At 41.7% G+C, this 18,316-nt stretch overlaps 1 protein-coding gene across 1 annotated transcript in view; it reads right to left on the bottom strand.

The window, feature by feature from the left end:
• Positions 1-11,103: 11,103 nt before the first annotated feature.
• The window catches only part of moxd1l (monooxygenase, DBH-like 1, like), a 52,341-nt gene continuing 45,128 nt past the window's right edge, over positions 11,104-18,316 (bottom strand). Inside the window, exon 13 of the mRNA XM_060915609.1 lies at positions 11,104-11,371. Coding sequence (XP_060771592.1) covers positions 11,231-11,371 — 141 coding nt within the window. The 3' untranslated portion in view covers positions 11,104-11,230. The remainder of the gene's footprint in view (positions 11,372-18,316) is intronic.

Below are 18,316 nucleotides of genomic sequence, written 5' to 3'. Positions count from 1 at the left end.
ATGTGCATGGGGAGTTAAACTCTCGTGGTTACCAGAGGACTAGTCCCCCACTGTAACCCTAGCTATGTAATAGGCGAGAGGCCGAGGGCTATGGAAACGGAGATCGGCGCCACCCGATGCGCCACATACAGGTTGGGCCTGGTTAGTACTTGAGTGGGAGACTGCCTAGGAATACCAGGTACTGTAAGGCGTGGGAAGGACTTTGACTTTTTTTTTTTTTTGACCGTGGAAAATTATAGAATGACTGTATATTGTAAATATTGGCAACAGCGTTTTAGTTTCAGTCAACATTTTCTATTGGTGATGTGCCTTGAGATTTTTTCATTGAAAAAAGTGCGCCCTGGCTCATGAAAGGTTGAAAACCTTTTTTACAACACCTCTGATGCGGCTGGGGATGTAGAAATACGCGCTCCTTACCTCTGCTGTTACACTACCTGTGACAGTAGCTTCTGCTGAAAGAAGCTTTTCAAAATTAAAACTGCTGAAGACAGTCAACAATGAGTCAAGAACGTCTGAATGGGCTTGCTCTGATGAGCATCAACCAAGAGATCTCAAGAGAAATATCATTTGATGATATTATCAAGGAATTTGCCATTAGGAAGACCAGACGAGTCCCATTGTAATGTTACTTCAATAATAAAGTACCCATAATAGCACTTTTGTTTGAAAATACAGCCCATTGATGTCCTAGGGTGCTTAAGTTTGCACAATTTAGAATTGTAGAATTTTTTATTCATTTAATTTGTTAATTCTTCAGAGATGACTTAACTTTTAATAGCAAAAAAGAAACTAAAAATAATTTCTTGTTTATTGTCCATGCACTACACTTTGAACAGGGTGCGGAAGAGTTTTTGCCCATTATATGGAGATATATATTGAATTTGTGTGGTCATTTTACTTTGTGACACTTTATGTGAATAATGATAACAATAATAACAATAATGAAAAAGATAAAAATGACTTCTTGTTTATTGTCCATGCACCGTACATTGTTTAATAGTAATAGAGTGATTAGATTAAAGTGTAGGCGGCACGGTGGTGTAGTGGTTAGTGCTGTCGCCTCACAGCAAGAAGGTCCGGGTTCGAGCCCCGGGGCCGGCAAGGGCCTTTCTGTGCGGAGTTTGCATGTTCTCCCCGTGTCCGCATGGGTTTCCTCCGGGTGCTCCGGTTTCCCCCACAGTCCAAAGACATGCAGGTTAGGTTAACTGGTGACTCTAAATTGACCGTAGGTGTGAATGTGAGTGTGAATGGTTGTCTGTGTCTATGTGTCAGCCCTGTGATGACCTGGTGACTTGTCCAGGGTGTACCCCGCCTTTCACCCGTAGTCAGCTGGGATAGGCTCCAGCTTGCCTGCGACCCTGTAGGACAGGATAAAGCGGCTAGAGATAATGAGATGAGATGAGATTAAAGTGTTATTTAGATGTTATTAGAGGGTTTTTTTTTCTTGGGGGGGGGGGCGCCAAAACTCAATCTCGCCTAGAGCCGGCCCTGACGGGGAGAACATGCAAACTCCGCACAGAAAGGCCCTTGCCGGCCACGGGGCTCGAACCCGGACCTTCTTGCTGTGAGGCGACAGTGCTAACCACTACACCACCGTGCCGCCGCAACACTTGTTGTTAATAATAATAAATTATTATTATTATTATTATTCAGAGGAATCTTTATTCAGAAAACCTACTTTTTTTGTTTTGTTTATTTGGTATTTTAAAAAAAAGTACATTTAGATGCATCAATTCTCAAATTGTAAAATACACAATGGTGAATGAGTAAAAAAAAATTGTACCACAGTATATTAATCCAAGGATTACTCAAAAAAGTCCAATAGAAGACTTATTTCCATTGAGGTCCTCTGTGTAGTGGAAATAAAATAACCAGGGTATACAAAGAATTAGAAAATACAGCAAACAATAAAAAAAATAACTTAAACTAAACATATTATATTAAAAACGTAACATATTAAGAAAAATGAACAAATGTCTTCTGATACAGATATAAAATTATCAAAACTTTTTTGTTCACACATTTTAAACTGTTGAGCTTCTGTGTATCAGAACCTAGCTTATTCCACTCAACGATGGCAGTGTATTTAAAAAAAAAAAAAAAAAACATTTACCAAAAACGGTATGAACACGAGGTAAAACATATTGTACGTCATACAATATGATTTTCAGTAGGGCTCTGGAAAAGTTGAAAAAATATATATGGGTGTGTCTCAGAAACTGGGTACTGTGGGGGTAGCCCACTAAATATACTCAGTCAATAAACTATACGGTTTTGAATGGTGATGTTGGTTTTAATTTGAAATAAAATGATGAAAGAAATAATACAGATAAAACTAAATCTTTGATGTGAATACTCTATTCAGAATTTGGCAAAAATTCTGCAAATTTGTTGAAAAATGGCGGCTTGATCTGGGACATGATAAATGGTCGACTACATCGCAGGTTGTAGTCCACTGAAAAGTCTACAGTTATCACTAATTGTATTTTAAGTTGTAACTTTATCCACCTAAGGATTGGTGCGCTCACAGAATAATCATAACCGTAATAAAACATCATGCAAAATATTTCATCACCGTCGTAACTCCATTTTCCGCAAACCCGAAATCAATACGATCGTGTGTTTTGATCTAAATGGAAAGCCTCAGGGTCAAGGTCACGACCTCACCAAAAGTAGTAACTTAAAATCACTACGCCGTATAAAAATGTAGTTATAAATCTGCGATTTTGTTTTTTAAAACGAAAGCTGAAAGTTAGGTATAGAATATGTTTCTTACAGAATATGTTACGATGGTAGCTGGTCTTGTATGAATTTCTGAGCTATAAAATGAGTCGTGGTCTATTTTTTACCGTAGCATGTTATTTGTGTGCGGGGAAGGACACGCATTAACAATTTGCGTGTGTAGAATGGAATTTTCCACTCCAACAGTTAGAAGTTGATCGTGCTTCCATTTGCGGTCTTTCTGTTACGCGGGTGATCTGTTCGGACGTTATCACTGAAAAGGTGAGTTTTGACAGTTTTATTTTGTTTTAGTCTTGCAGTATAAGGCAATAGAATGTTTCTTTTTCATCTTACTTTCATATTTCATAGCGTTTTCGTATTTTTGGCCAATATTTTGCAACCACGGTCAATTTAGATCGAACTTTTGATAGAATCTACGGCCAGTCATTTTGCCCCGCCTCCGCCTCGCGCTCCGTCCGGTGCGGTAGTGATGTCCTGTTGCTCACGTGCCTTCAGTCGGTACAGTCGCTGTTCTTTTACCACCACCGTTATTCTCATCTTTCAGGTGTGTTCTTGATTTTTCCATTGTGTCCTATTTCGCCATATCAAATACCCAAAATGTATCATATTATTCATATTTAAGTGAATAATCAATTCAGTCATCATAACTTGGCATTTTTAACCCAAGCGATCAAAAAGAGGAAATTTATTCAATATTTTCACTCATCTGTGAAGGAGGGGCTTTAATTCTTCATGATGGAGTTATTTTATATGGAAATCAATTTTACAAAAGCATTTGAATTGTAATAAAAAAAAAATTCCACAGTGGCGGCCAGATAAAGCAAGATATTATCTTTATTCTTATTAAACATGACAAAAGAAATACTGAGTGTTCGGTAAATGCAAAAAAAAAAAAAGTAAAATTAGAAAATTTATTTTTTGACCATAATGTCCCAAATGAGAGACCAGTTTCTGAGACGGACCCATATACATATCATTAAAAACTCATCTCATCTCATTATCTCTAGCCGCTTTATCCTTCTACAGGGTCGCAGGCAAGCTGGTGCCTATCCCAGCTGACTACGGGCGAAAGGCGGGGTACACCCTGGACAAGTCGCCAGGTCATCACAGGGCTGACACATAGACACAGACAACCATTCACACTCACATTCACACCTACGCTCAATTTAGAGTCACCATTTAACCTAACCTGCATGTCTTTGGACTGTGGGGGAACCGGAGCACCCAGAGGAAACCCACGCGGACACGGGGAGAACATGCAAACTCTGCACAGAAAGGCCCTCGCCGGCCACGGGGCTTGAACCCAGGACCTTCTTGCTGTGAGGCGACAGCGCTAACCACTACACCACCGTGCCGCCCTCACTGAAAACTATACTAAGTAAATATTCTAATAAATATGACAAAAAGAATGATAATGACAAAAAAACAATATCGATAAAATAAATATATATATATATATATATATATATATATTTTTTTTAAAAGAACAAAACCCTAATTGGCGCGACACAGTGGTGTAGTGGTTAGCGCTGTCCCTCACAGCAAGAAGGTCCGGGTTCGAGCCCCGTGGCTGGCGAGGGCCTTTCTGTGTAGAGTTTGCATGTTCTCCCCGTGTCCGCGTGGGTTTCCTCCGGGTGCTCCGGTTTCCCCCACAGTCCAAAGACATGCAGGTTAGGTTAACTGGTGACTCTAAATTGACCGTAGGTGTGAATGTGAGTGTGAATGGTTGTCTGTGTCTATTGGCCCTTTTCCACTACCCTTTTTCAGCTCGCTTCAGCTCACTTCAGCCCGACACGGCTCGCGTTTCGACTACCAAAAACCAGCACGACTCAGCTCGCTTCAGCCCTGCTTAGCCCCTAAAACTCGCACGGTTTTGGAGTGGGGCTGAAGCGAGCCAAACCGTGCCGAGTGAGGCTGGGGGCGTGAGCAGACACTCCCCTGTGCACTGATTGGTGAGGAGGAGTGTCCTCACATGCCCACACACGCCCCGCGAGCGCGCTGGGATCTGTAAACACCGCAAACCCGGAAGAAGGAGAATTACGAATTACGAGAATTTCTGAAGCCTTCTGCGCCTCGCCTCGTCTATACGCTCTTGCCAGTATCTGTTCGCGTTGTCGGTGACAACAAGCCACAGCACCAAGACCAGCAACACTAACGACTCCATGTCCTCCATGTTTATTGTTTACTATTCGGGTCGTGAGACTACTGCTTAAAAGCTCACTGAATCAGTGATATACAGAGCATCGTGCACGAGTTCGCGGAGCGCAAGGCTCGTCGTATGCCCTTCAAATAATGCGCGCAGTAGGCTATTGATGTTTTATTATGAGCCATGTACAGTATGTCACCTGTTTTTTTGTTTCTGAGTTACATGTTCGTTTGAAGGACTTAATGTACAAAATAACAGTTGCACCCTGTAGTGTTGAAATTGGTAAACACAGTGCATTCAGTGAGGTTTGCACCGCCCTTCTTTTATTTCTGACTCTTCCTGTCACCGTTGCAACCTCTGAGCGCTCATTCGTATGCCCTTCAAATAATGTGCGCAGTATAGGCTATTGATGTTTTATTATGAGCCATGTACAGTATCCTAATGTTTTTTGTTTCTGAGTTACATGTTCGTTTGAAGGACTTGATGTACTACTAAATAACATAGTTGCACCCGGTAGTGTTGAAATTGGTAAACACCGCTGTTGCGGACATTTTGTAGCCTAAAATGATGTTATGATAAGCTTTAATAAAGGGCCCGGTCATTTGCCCCGCCCCCGGCCCGGCTCTGACTTGTTCCGCCACTGTCACTGATGTCACTGTTTGTGCTGCTTAACGACATCACGTGACGTCCACCCACTTTCGCTAACTCCACCCAATATGTCCACCCACTTCCAGCCAGCACGGTTCAGCGCGGTTGTAGTCGAAATGCAACTCCAACAGCCCCGCTCAGCTCAACTCAGCTCGACTCAGCACGGCACGGCTCAGCCGCGTTTGTAGTGGAAAAGCGGCAAAAGTGTCAGCCCTGTGATGATCTGGCGACTTGTCCAGGGTGTACCCCGCCTTTCGCCCGTAGTCAGCTGGGATAGGCTCCAGCTTGCCTGCGACCCTGTAGAACAGGATAAAGTGGCTAGAGATAATGAGATGAGATGAAAACCCTAATTATTTACTATGAAGAAACTTTTCACCGCTCTTTGAATGTCATCAGGTAAGGAGTTCCAGCTGTGTAGACACAAGATTTGAGATCTTCACAGACCCTGGTTGGTGTTGGATTGAACTGTTCTCAGCATATTCTTATTGCGCGTATTGTATGTGTGGAAATCTGTACCTTTAGAGAAACTTGATGTATCTTCAGATACTTTGTGGATACCGCGATGGAGTTCTCTTCGTTGAGATAGGTCCAGCCACTTGAGTTCTGGCTGACGGATCAATCTGGGAGCAAACAGTCACTGACACAGACACAGTTGTTCAGAGATGTTTCTTAGTTTATTGTAGGACAAACATGAGGATATATTCACATTCAAGGATGTGTTGTAGCTCTGTGATTGGATGAGGATGATGTGATTGACGAAACTAAGTTATCTATATATAACGTAAATGGGTGATGAAGCATTACATCACTGGTTTAGACTCCTGGTGCCCTATGTCTGGCTGGAGTCTCATCACGTCGCTCCTGTGGAGGACAGCCCCATATGGACAGTTGAAAGTCGCACTTGGAAGACGCTCTGGACACTTATAATAATGCTTTTATGGCTGAGGACTACGTTTGACTTGCTAACTTTAGGACTGCAGTTGTCATGAACAGTTTTGCACTCAAGTTTGCATCAATGAAGACTTATAACATCAGCGAAACAGACTTCATGTTAAAACTGTTAAAAATGTTATCATGCTATCTGTTATCACCCAAATGAGGATGGGTTCCCTTTTGAGTCTGGTTCCTAGATTAGGGATAAAATTAGCTTATGTTAAAGTGATTAAAATTTTGTAAAGCTGCTTTGCGACAATGCCTACTGTTAAAAGTGCTATAAAAATAAACTTGACTACACTGCTGTATGAAAGAAAAGAGATGTTCTGTACCATTACATAACTCATCAGGCTCATAATCTTATGACTATGTTGACTAGCCAAAACAAATGGTGATCAGAACAACCTGTTCCAGTTTCAAGCATGATAAACATACATTTCTGTCACTCTTGCTATAAGATATTACTTGAAACGTTTGCAGGTCGTTTAGTATGTTCTTTTTTCCAAATTAGTCATGCATAACCTGGCGCAGAATAGTTGAACCAGTCCTGTGACGGTGGTGTTGCCAGGTCTGCCAATCCCATGTATGAAATTAGTAGAAGAGACATTGCAATCACTACGAGTTGATTTATGTTGCCTCCGAGAAGCTGACTTATTGTCAGCATTGAGGCCAGTCCAGGCAAGAGAACTGGTGCAAGATTGGTCCAAGAATCATAAGTTTATTTAAACTTAGAAGACTTAACAGTGACACATTAGTGACATTTCACTCACTTTATTTAAAGTTTAGTTATCTGTATCATACTCCAGAATGACATTTTCCTTATTTTTAGGTGTAAAAAAAAATTGCTTAAGATTGAATGAAAATGTCTTCCACAGAGAGGATGGAACAGCCCAATGCCCATTCCCCTCCATCCTCATCATACTCTTCTTCATGTTCACCATCTCCTAGCAAGTGATTGATATTATAGTAAACTGGGTGGAAAGTTTTCAGATTCCATGGCAAAAGCTGCCAAAAGCCTTGATGCAATGTTTGGAGAAGAAGAAAAGACCAAGTCCATGTCTACGGAAAGAAATAGTGCTGATAGTTGTGTCCGAAATGATTAAGATGTGTGATTCACCTAGAACCTTGGTTCCTTTCAAGGTTTCTTCCTTATGATGTCGCCTGAAAGAGTTTTTTCCTTGCCACCATCGCCTCAGGCTTGCTCATATTAGGGATAAATAAATTTATTAGGGATAAAATTACTTCATATATTTAGAGTTTTGATTTTTTTTTTGTAAAGCTACTTTGCAACAATGTTTGTTGTTAAAAGTGCTATACAAATAAACTGACTTGACTTGTTTATCTCCAAGATCTTAGAAAAAGCTGTGACGCAGCAGTTCTGCTCATATCTACATAGGAATAACGCCCATGAAATGCATCAGTCAGGATTTAGACCTCATCATAGCACATAGACAGCACTGGTTAAAGTAGTAAATGACCTACTACTGGCTTCTGATCAGGGCTGTGCCTCCTTGCTTGACCTTCGTGCAGCCTTTGACACGATTGATCATGCCATTCTCCTTGATAGACTAGGAAGTGTTGTGGGAGTCAAAGGAATAGTCCTCTCCTGGCTCAGGTCTTGTTTAACTGGTTATCTGTTTGTTGATGTAAATGGTGACACTTCTATGCTGACTAAAGTAAAGTTTGGTGTTCCACAAGGTTCTGTCTTAGGCCCACTGCTTTTTTTTTTCTTTATATATCTTACCTCTGGATAATATTATTCATAAACATGGTATTAACTTCCACTGTTATGCTGATGAGACACAGTTGTATGTTTCAGCAAAGCCAGATGAGAGACAACAGCTGAAAGAAACTGAGGAATGTGTAAAGGACATTAGACATTGAATGCTGGTTAACTTCCTTCTACTTAACTGTACTAGGACCACATGCAGCTAGAATAAGTTTTCTGATTACATAGTAACTCTGGATGGCCTTTGTGTTTCTTCACATGCAGCAGTAAAAGACCTCGGGGTGATCATTGACTCCAGTCTTTCATTTGAAACTCATGTCAATATTATTATGAGGATAGCCTTCGTTCATCTCAGAAATATTGCTAAGATAAAGAACATAATGTCACACGATGCAGGAAAACTAGTTCATGCCTTTGTTACCTCTAGGTTGGATTATTATAATGCCTTACTGTCTAGATGTTCCAGTACCGTAGGTGCATAAACAAGCTCCAGTTAGTCCAAAATGCAGCAACAAGAGTCCTGACTAGAACTAGAAGATATGATGACATCAACCCTTCTCCACACTGCATTGGCACCCCATCAAACTTCGCACTGGTTATAAAATATTATTATTGGCCTTTAAAGCACTGAATGGTCTCGCACTACAGTTAGCAAACTTCTGGCCTTTTCTGACCCAAGGAGCTCCAATGATTCCTGGGTTTTGCAACTTTTGCTTGCGCTTCATCCAGGGCTTCAGCTCCATTACAGCTCCCCTCACTTCCCTACTTTAGAAGGGGCCTAAGCACCTCCAGTTGAACCTGGCAGCCAAAAGTGCATTCGCCCAGCTCAAAACTGCCTTCACCTCAGGTCCTATTCTCAAACACCCCGACCCCACCAGAACATGAACATACACACGGACATTAACTGATTCATCTCTTCTTGCTCTGCTTGTGCCCAGGTTAAGGTACCCCGGGCACCTCCAGTAGGTAAACTGATTCTGCTCCCCACACCCCAACGCCCTTGGTCCCACCTAGCAATCAATTTCATCACAGAACCATACAAACATCATGGACTGGTTTTCCAAGTCAGTCAGGCTCATCCCGTTACCTGGCCTACCCACAACTCTCAAAACTAATTTTCTGTCAAATAAATGCAAGTTGCTTCCTTTCCTTACACATCCTGTAGTGTTTAATTCCTCTTATACACCACAGCAATTTGTCATGATTACTTTTTATCTGTTTAAATATAAATTAAATGTAACTATAATGTAGTAGTAAAAGTACCATAAATTTAGATTATGACTTCCTTCACTTGTTTCCATGCTTTGAAACCCTACTTTTATGCATCACAGGTTTTGACTGTTTTTGTAAAAACCTTTCTTAGAAAGTAAAGCAGAAATGAAAGTGATGATTTCTGATGTGGAACTCATGGTGTGGCGCAGGTGGGAGAGTTTCTGCAAGCAGCCAAGCTTGAGCTGGGTTTCTGAAGCTGTTTTGTAGATAAAGACATGTCACATGCGTTAACAGGAATTATGGATCAAGTTTTTTGTACTGAATTAGTGTGTGGTGGGCGGTGCAGTGGTTATGACTGTCACCTCACAGCAAGAAGGTTCTGGGTTCAAACCTCATAATTGAGTGGTGGCTTTCTGTATGGAGTTTGCATGTTCTTTGCATGCGTGCATGGGTTTCCTCTCACAGTCCAAAGACATGCAGATTAGGTCAACTGGCTAGTCTAAATTGCCCACTGGTGTGAATGTTGAATGGTGGTTCGTGTCTGTGTAGTCCTGGGATAGACTGACGACTTGCTCAGGGTGAACCCTAGCCTGGGAAATCCCATGCTGCTTTGCACAATCATTCCGATCTGAAAAGAGAGCACGGAAACTATGGTCTAAAGGCTCGCCTGAGTTAGGGAGCCAATCAGAGAGTGGGGAGGGGTGGAAAGACGGTGACGCGTACTACTCGACAAACGGAAGCTTGTAGTTTATTTGGGACTGTTTACGGATCACATTCAACATGGCAGCGAGCGATACGAACCAAACTAACCAAACCAGCTTCTCTCATATTTGTCTTGCACAAATGGCAGTAATCGTTCGGTGCCATTGTTTTCCTATTTTTGTTTTGCCTTCTCTTTCTCTTTCCTTCTCTTCTTCGCCTCTTCGTCGCTCTAACTACATCACCGGGTACAACTGCCATGATTGGCCATGGGCTACGTATACGCCAAATGATAGACATTTGCAACGTCCAATAAATGGCCATTGACTATCGTAAACCACACCTCCCTTACGAGAAATTCAATAGGCGGATTCCAGACCATATTTCACTTGTGATATGGTCTGGTGTTAACCAGACTAGGTGAACCCTGCATTTCAACCAAACTTGGTGGGGATTGGCTCCAGCTTCCCTTGCAACCATGACAGATAAATCATTTAGCTAATGGATGGATAGTGTTTTTTTTTTCCTTCCAATACAGTTGTGTCAAATTAATTTATTACTGATTAGCAAACATGTGGCACTTTCCTGAATGAGAGATTGTAGTTTATTTCCTGATTTTACAGGTCTGGATGTTGCAGTGTTATTTAACATTTGTTTTAGGGTTTATTTTCTTTCTTGGGTTGTTGAACCAGCTTGTCCAATAGGCAACTAACAGCCCAGACACAAAAATCTGCATGTCCTGGTCTACATTTCTTCAAATATATATACACACACAATGTGAATTGTAGGTCATGAACCATAGTCTACTTTCTAATATTGACTATATATGTGTCATTTTGTTTGAACTGGCAGTTGAAACAGACAAAATAAAGTTGTAGCAGCAGAAGCACAGTTTAGATTTAACACTAATCAGATTCATCTGCAGCTGATTCACATAATGACAACTGTGTTTGATTTAATAGCGACAGTAAATCTTTAACAGGTTTGTGCATGATTTGTTTCATTCTGAACAAAAATCTACATTGATATAAACCAGCAAATATCCTCCGATCAGTCATATACAGTTAAATCAGTTTATTTTCTACAGCTGGAGTCTGACTGATGTTTGGCTGGTGAAGATGTTACAAGAGAATCAGTGAGAGCATCAGTCCGAGCAGTAGGACATCTGTAACGGGGCTCTGGATCTCAGCTCTGCTTCTTAAACAGTTGCTCGATGGAGACAGCTTGATCTCAGGAATCTTCCCCATGTTGTGCACATTGTTCTGGGAGATAAACAGGGTTTTACAGGAGTTATTATACGCTCTTGGACAAAAATATTTTCACTTTCTTAAGTAGTTCTGCTTAAAACTTTCACCGTACACATTGTCAAAGAGCCTATAATGGTGTCATTAAATATAACAAACAGATAAGATGAAAAGTTGTTTTATTGGATATTCTAAATTTACACTTAATTATTATTGATTAAAGTTTGTGGAGCCAATCCAGAGAGATTAGCAAAATGTTCAAGGTATCATCCCCATCATTATTATCCCCATCCCTATCATCATCCCCATCATAATGGGGCTTCATCATAATTCGACGGCCTTTGCTGCGCCCTGCCATTGACTTTACTAGTGTTGAACATCTAAACACAGACATCAACTCATACTGGAGGCATGGAAGGACGCTTTTCTTGCCGCTGTGACAGACTATATTCCAACTAAAAGGCTTAAAAGGTAGACATTCATCATCATGGATAACTAGTGATATTCTTCACGCCATCAAGAAAAAGGAAACAATTCACTGTAAGATGAAATTTTCTCTAACCGAAGTCCTCATGGAAAAGTTCAAGAAACTATGCGCAGTGGTCTAGAAAATGGTAAGGGAGAGCCAAGAATCATACTTCAACTCTCTGGTCACAGACCTCAAGGCTAATCCAAAAAGGTTTTGGTCTGTCTTCAAGACCGACAGTAAAGCGGCTAGTGTACCGAAACATGTCGTTAGGGGATGCAACCAAGATACAGCTAGAGATTCTTCCAGTGTTCAAACTGCCTCTACACCACCTGAAGTAGTGGAACTGTTCAATGAACATTTTGCGTCTGTTTTTAGTCATTGAATGTTGGAAGATCTTTCTTCCACCCAAGCTTCATCTCAAGGTTTAGATCTGATAGACGTATGTCTGTCCGTGAGTGAAGTATTTGATGTTCTTAAGTCACTGGATAGTAACAAAGCCGCTGGCCCTGACGGAATCACCTCTCGCCTGCTAAAAGGGGTAGCTGAAGAGATCGCTCCATCACTCACCCAACTATTTAACGTGTCACTTAGCTCTGGAAGCTGGCTAACATCGTACGCATCCATAAAAAGGGCGATAAAACCCAGGTTGAAAACTATCAACCGATTTCCCTCTTACCGATTAGTTTCGAAGATTCTAGACCGATGTATTGTCATCAATATACGTGATCACTTATTGAAGTTAATCAATGATGCACAACATGGCTTCCTTCCAGGGAATTCTTGTACTACACAACTCATCGAAGTGCTCGAGCACATTGGAGTTCTCCTGGATGCTGGGAAGCAGATTGATGCTGTTTATTTGGACATGACCAAAGCTTTTGATAAAGTGAACCATGCTGCTCTGATTAGAAAGATGCGCAGTTTTAACATATCGGGAAACCTCCTTAAATGGCTGGAGTCGTATCTTGCCAACCAAAGACAAAGGGTAACTGTCCTTGGGGTAACATCATCTGAGAAAACTGTTACATCTGGAGTTCCTCAGGGCTCGATTCTCGGGCATATCCTGTTTTTGCTGTACGTAAATGACTTGCCTGACATCGTAAGCAATTCCAAGTGTGCCGCATTTGCTGATGACACCATGATCTTCAGCTGTATAGACTCCATCTCAGACAATGCTGCCCTTCAAAAAGATCTAAATAGCTGGGGCGTCGTGGCTCAGGTGGATAAGGTGCCATACCATAACTCCGGGGACCCAGGTTTGATTCCAACCTAAGGTCATTTCCCAATCCCTCTCTGTCTCCTGTTCATTTCCTGTCTCTACACTGTCCTATCCAATAAAGGTGGAAAAAGCCCCAAAAATCTTTAAAAAAAAAGATCTAAATAGCTGTGAAATCTGGTCTACAACTTCTGGCCTTCTCTTTAACCCAGATAAGTGTAAAAGTCAACAGATAACGAGAAAAATCAATCCTGTAGAAACATCTTATCAACTGGATGGTAAGACCTTAGAAGATATGGTACATGAGCTGAAAAATATTTTGGTGTCTGGATTAGCTGCAATTTGATGTGGACCAAACATGTTAGACCGTTGTGCTAAAGCCAATAAATTGCTCGGCTTTGCACGACGCTGCGCAAGTCAATTACAGAGCTATCATATACACCGGACCATCTACTTAACTATAGTACGACCTGCTATTGGATACGCAACACAGGTGTGGTGTACTCAGTCAATCGACCTGATACAGAGAATTGAACGCATTCAGAGACACGGAACAAAATTCATCCTCAATCTTCCTTTCATCTGTTCTGAAAGCTATAAGGACAGGCTGATTGCTACTGAACTCTTACCTGTTACTTATTGGCATGAGTTTTTGGACCTGGTCTTCTTCAACGGCCCTGGGGGGCCGTTAGGGGGGCCTCAAAGTTGGAGGGACGACAACAAAAAAACTGCGAAATTTTTTTTTTAATAATTATTAAATATATTGTAATTAGTTTTTAATCATTATTATAAAATAATTATTAATAATAATACATCATATCGAAATGTTGTTCGCCAAGCTCATCTCTCTGATTACCTGTGACGTTGCGGTTTGCACCATTTATCAAGCTGCTTTGCTCTTCAAACTAGCGTATTGCTAGCGCAAAATGGACAGGTTTTTTAAGAAGAGACCGAAGGAACAAACCAACAGCCCTGCTGTGGAGGACACTGCTGCGAAAAAAAACTAAGAAGTCCTGGCCAACTAAAATCCGAAAATATGAGGCAGCATGCATTAAGTATGGCTTTACAGCCATACAGAAAAATGGCCATGATTGCCCGAAATGTGTCCTCTGTCTGGAGACCCTGTAAAACGAGTGCTTAAAACCTTCAAAACTTCAGCATCACTTGGTACAAAAACATCCGACAGATGCCGAAAAAAAAACAGTAGATTTCTTCAAATGCAAAGAAGAGCATTTGGTCAGGCAATCTGCTGCATTCACCCAGCAAGCTACTGTCCCCGAGCGGGCCCTGAAGGCATCATTTTTGCCTCGTACCACATTGCTCATGCTAAAAAACCTCACTCAATTGGAGAAGATTTGATTTTACCAGCCACCAAAGACATTGTCCGAGAATTGCTTGGTGAGGATGCTGCCAAAAAAAAAAAAAATCGATGCTGTCCCACTCTCTGATAACACCGTGAGCCGACGGATTGGTGACATGGCTCAAGACGTATCTGCTCAGCTGTTGGAGCAGGTGAGAGCCAGCGAATACTTCGCACTTCAGCTGGATGAGAGCACAGATTTATCCAATGCGGCCCAACTGCTTGTGTAAATCAGATTTATTTCACAGGAAAGATTTGTGGAGGAAATACTATTTTGTAAAGCACTTGAAAGAAGAACTACTGGGAAAGACATTTTTCAAGTTTTGGATGATTACATTGAGTCTAACGGATTGGACTGGACCCGTTGTGTGGGGGTGTGTTTGGACGGAGCCGCGGCAATGACCGGGAAGATCAGTGGAGTGACCGCTCTCATTAAGCAGAAGGCCCCGCATGTAGTGGCCACACACTGCATGCTCCATCGCGAGGCACTGGTCGCAAAAAGGATGGATAATGAGTTGAATCAGGTACTACAGGAGGTTATACAAGTAGTGAATTTTATTAAAGCCCGTCCCATGAAACACAGACTGTTTACCCTGCTTTGTAATGAGATGGGCGCTCGTTTTGAGGGTCTGCTGCTTCACTCGAACGTGCGCTGGCTGTCACGGGGCGCAGTTTTGAACTGTGTCTATGAGCTGCAGAGGGAGGTTGCAGAGTTCCTCTCATCTGAAAAGCATCAGCTGGCAGATCGGTTCACCAATGCAACCTGGATCCGCAAACTTGCATACAGTACATGTCAGACATTTTCTAGCATCTAAATGTACTGAATCAAAGCATGCAAGGACGTGACGCGTACATACTCCAGGTGCAAGACAAAGTGCGTGCTTTTTCCAAAAAGATCATGCTGTGGTCAAACAAGCTCCAGGAGGGAGTTACAGAAATGTTCCCACTACTTCACCAGGAGCTGCTGTTATGTGATGATTTGGGCTCCGTCTCTCCACTGATCCAGTCCCACCTGGAGCACCTCCAAGGATATTTCAAAGACTATTTCCCTGACCTCAAAAACACACATTTAAACTGGGTTAGGAACCCCTTTGCCCCCGGTGTCGGTTCTAGTCTGGACTTAAAGTCACAGGAGGAGCCGATTTGAGATGACAAACTCAGGGGATTTAAAAATGGACTTTGAGGCTCTTCCCCTGTCTAACTACTGGCTACATGTAAGAAAGAACTATCCCAGCTTGGCTGACAGGGCATTGAAATGCCTTCTCCCTTTTGCAACAACCTACTTGTGTGAGTCTGGCTTTTCAACTTTAAAGGTACTCAAAACCAAACAGAGCATGTCTACATGTGGACAACGACATGCGTATGGCACTGACGGAGATTAAGCCCAGGGTTGACAAACTATGTAGGAGCCACCAAGCCCATCCCTCCCACTAGTGTAAACCGTTTGTCACTCCCAGACACACACACACACACACACACACAATTGAGAGTGGTTTGATTTCTTTTGTGCTGTTCTTATCAACAGTTTGTTGAAAAGTTTATTGTTCAGTGCGAAAATATTTGTGTTGAAAACATGTTAGTTAATAATATTCTTATGCTAAACAAATGTAACAATTATTGACTGTTGAATAAAAGAGAAAACATTCTAAATGTTGATGTTTCTTTACATATTTTGTAGCATTGTCTGTGGGTTTGCAAAGGGGGTCCCCGGCCAGAAGCTAATGCTGTTTGGGGGGCCTTGGCATGGAAAAGTTTGGGAACCCCTGTACTAGAGTAACAAGATCAAGGAACTCTGGATAAAGAAACTATCGATCTCGTAAATGCCGAACTCTGACTTTTCAGCGATGTTCTTATAAAGAAGGAATCAGAACATGGAATGTCCTTCCTGTTAATCTGAAACAGCCTAATTTAACCTTAAATCAGTTTAAGAGCCTGATGTATGTATATTATAACTCTGCCCGACTGATTAACTATGATGTAGACAATCCTCATACTTGGAAAACTATTTGTTTAAAGTGCAATACCAGCCGTAGTTTGGTAACTGCAGTCAGTTGCTGCAGTTAATTGTGTGGAATGGTTAATGTATTTTTTATTTATTTATTTTTTTCCCTTCGGGCCCACAGTAATCGGTGAAGCTGTTGTGGGCACCAGCTTATATTTTAATAGGCGAAGTTAAATAAATAAATAAAAATAAATAAAATCATCCTCATCATCCTCATTCCCATCATAATCATTATCCCCATCATAATCATTCCCATCCTCCCCATTCCCATCATAATCATCATCCTCATTCCCATCATAATCATTATCCCCATCATAATCATTCCCATCATCCCCATCATAATCATCCTCCCCATCATAATCACCATCATCCCCATCATAATCATCCTCCCCATCCCCATCATCCTCATCATAATCTTCCCCATCATAATCATCCTCCCCATCATAATCATCATCCCCATCCCCATCATAATCTTCCCCATCATAATCATCATCATCCTCCCATCATCATCACCACCACCATCCCCACCACCATCACCACCGCCATCCCCATCATCATCCCCATCATAATCATCCTCACTGCCATCCTCATCATCATCACCATCCCCATAACAAAAAATCAAGTTTGGAGAAAATCAGCGATAAACTTTGATGTGAAAATTGAAATATTAATTAATAAATGGCATTATAACATTTATTTGACCTACAAAGTCATTTATAGGTTGTTTTACAGTATAATATTTTGGTGATGGATACATTATAGATTAAGTAGTACGTATGTTTATGGCAAAATTAGAAAAACAATGTAAAATGTGGGTGATATTTTTTTCATGTTATTGTTTCAAATCATGCTCTCAGAATAAACTTTTGCTACACCTGACTCAGTTTGTGCTGGCATGCCTCATTTAGTGACACTTTCTTTCCTTAGACATAAAAGTGCCTCATCGTCATCACTGCCTAACCATGTTTGGTTGACTTGGCCAGAATTGCAGCAGTAGGGTGGCCAGTTCCTTCTGCGTACTCACACACATGGGCAATTTAGAGTAGCAACTTAATCTAACTGTATGTCTTTGGACTGTGGGGGAAACCAGAGCACCCAGAGGAAACCCACACAGACATGGTGAGAACATGCAAACTCCACACAGAAAGGCCACCAAGCTCAAACCCAGAATCTTCTTGCTGTGAGGTGACAGTGCTAACCACTACACCACCGTTTCACCCAGAAAAGTAACTACAACTCATTAAAACTAATAACTACTTGTTATACTGAAAGCAGTAAAATGTAATATGTGACGAGTCATGGAATCCACAGACACATGTCGGCCGAAATGAATCTGAGAAAATCGCAAAAGAAGCATTAATTAATTAATTAATTAATGCTTCTTTTGCGATTTTCTCAGATTCGTTTCGGCCGACATATGTCCGTGGATTCCATGACTCGTCACATATGTAAAGGGTAAAGAGTTCTCCAGGATCCCAGTATGAGTAAAGATGGGACACTGATGATGTTTGTATTTCAGGGTCAAAGAAGACCATGACTTCAGTTTGGTGGGTGGCAGTTGTGGGTCCGGAGTTGACTGATGAGGCCAATCCGGGCTTTGAAGGTACCCCCACATGTCGGGCATGTGTGGGTAGGTGCTGTAGTGGGGGTGGTGATAGTTTGAGCCATCTGCACAGCTCATTTCTTCTGGGCCTCGGCGCTGCATTTCATCTCTGCTGCATGTATGCCACTGTTGAGCTTTGCCCACCATGCTGGACAATCCTGAGCAAGTGACTTTCAGGAGTTGAGAGCTGTTTCTAGGGTTTTGAGGGACACTTTGAGACTGTCTTTGAAGCATTTCTTCTGCACCCCAGATGAGCTCTTGCCTTGGCACAGCTCTGCATACAACAACTGTTTGGGCAGTCGACTGTCTGGCA

This window comes from Neoarius graeffei, chromosome 3 (genome assembly GCF_027579695.1).
Source record: "Neoarius graeffei isolate fNeoGra1 chromosome 3, fNeoGra1.pri, whole genome shotgun sequence".
Lineage (NCBI taxonomy): Eukaryota > Metazoa > Chordata > Actinopteri > Siluriformes > Ariidae > Neoarius > Neoarius graeffei.
Note: the sequence above shows the minus strand (reverse complement) of the source record. Positions and strands in the feature narration are given on the sequence as shown.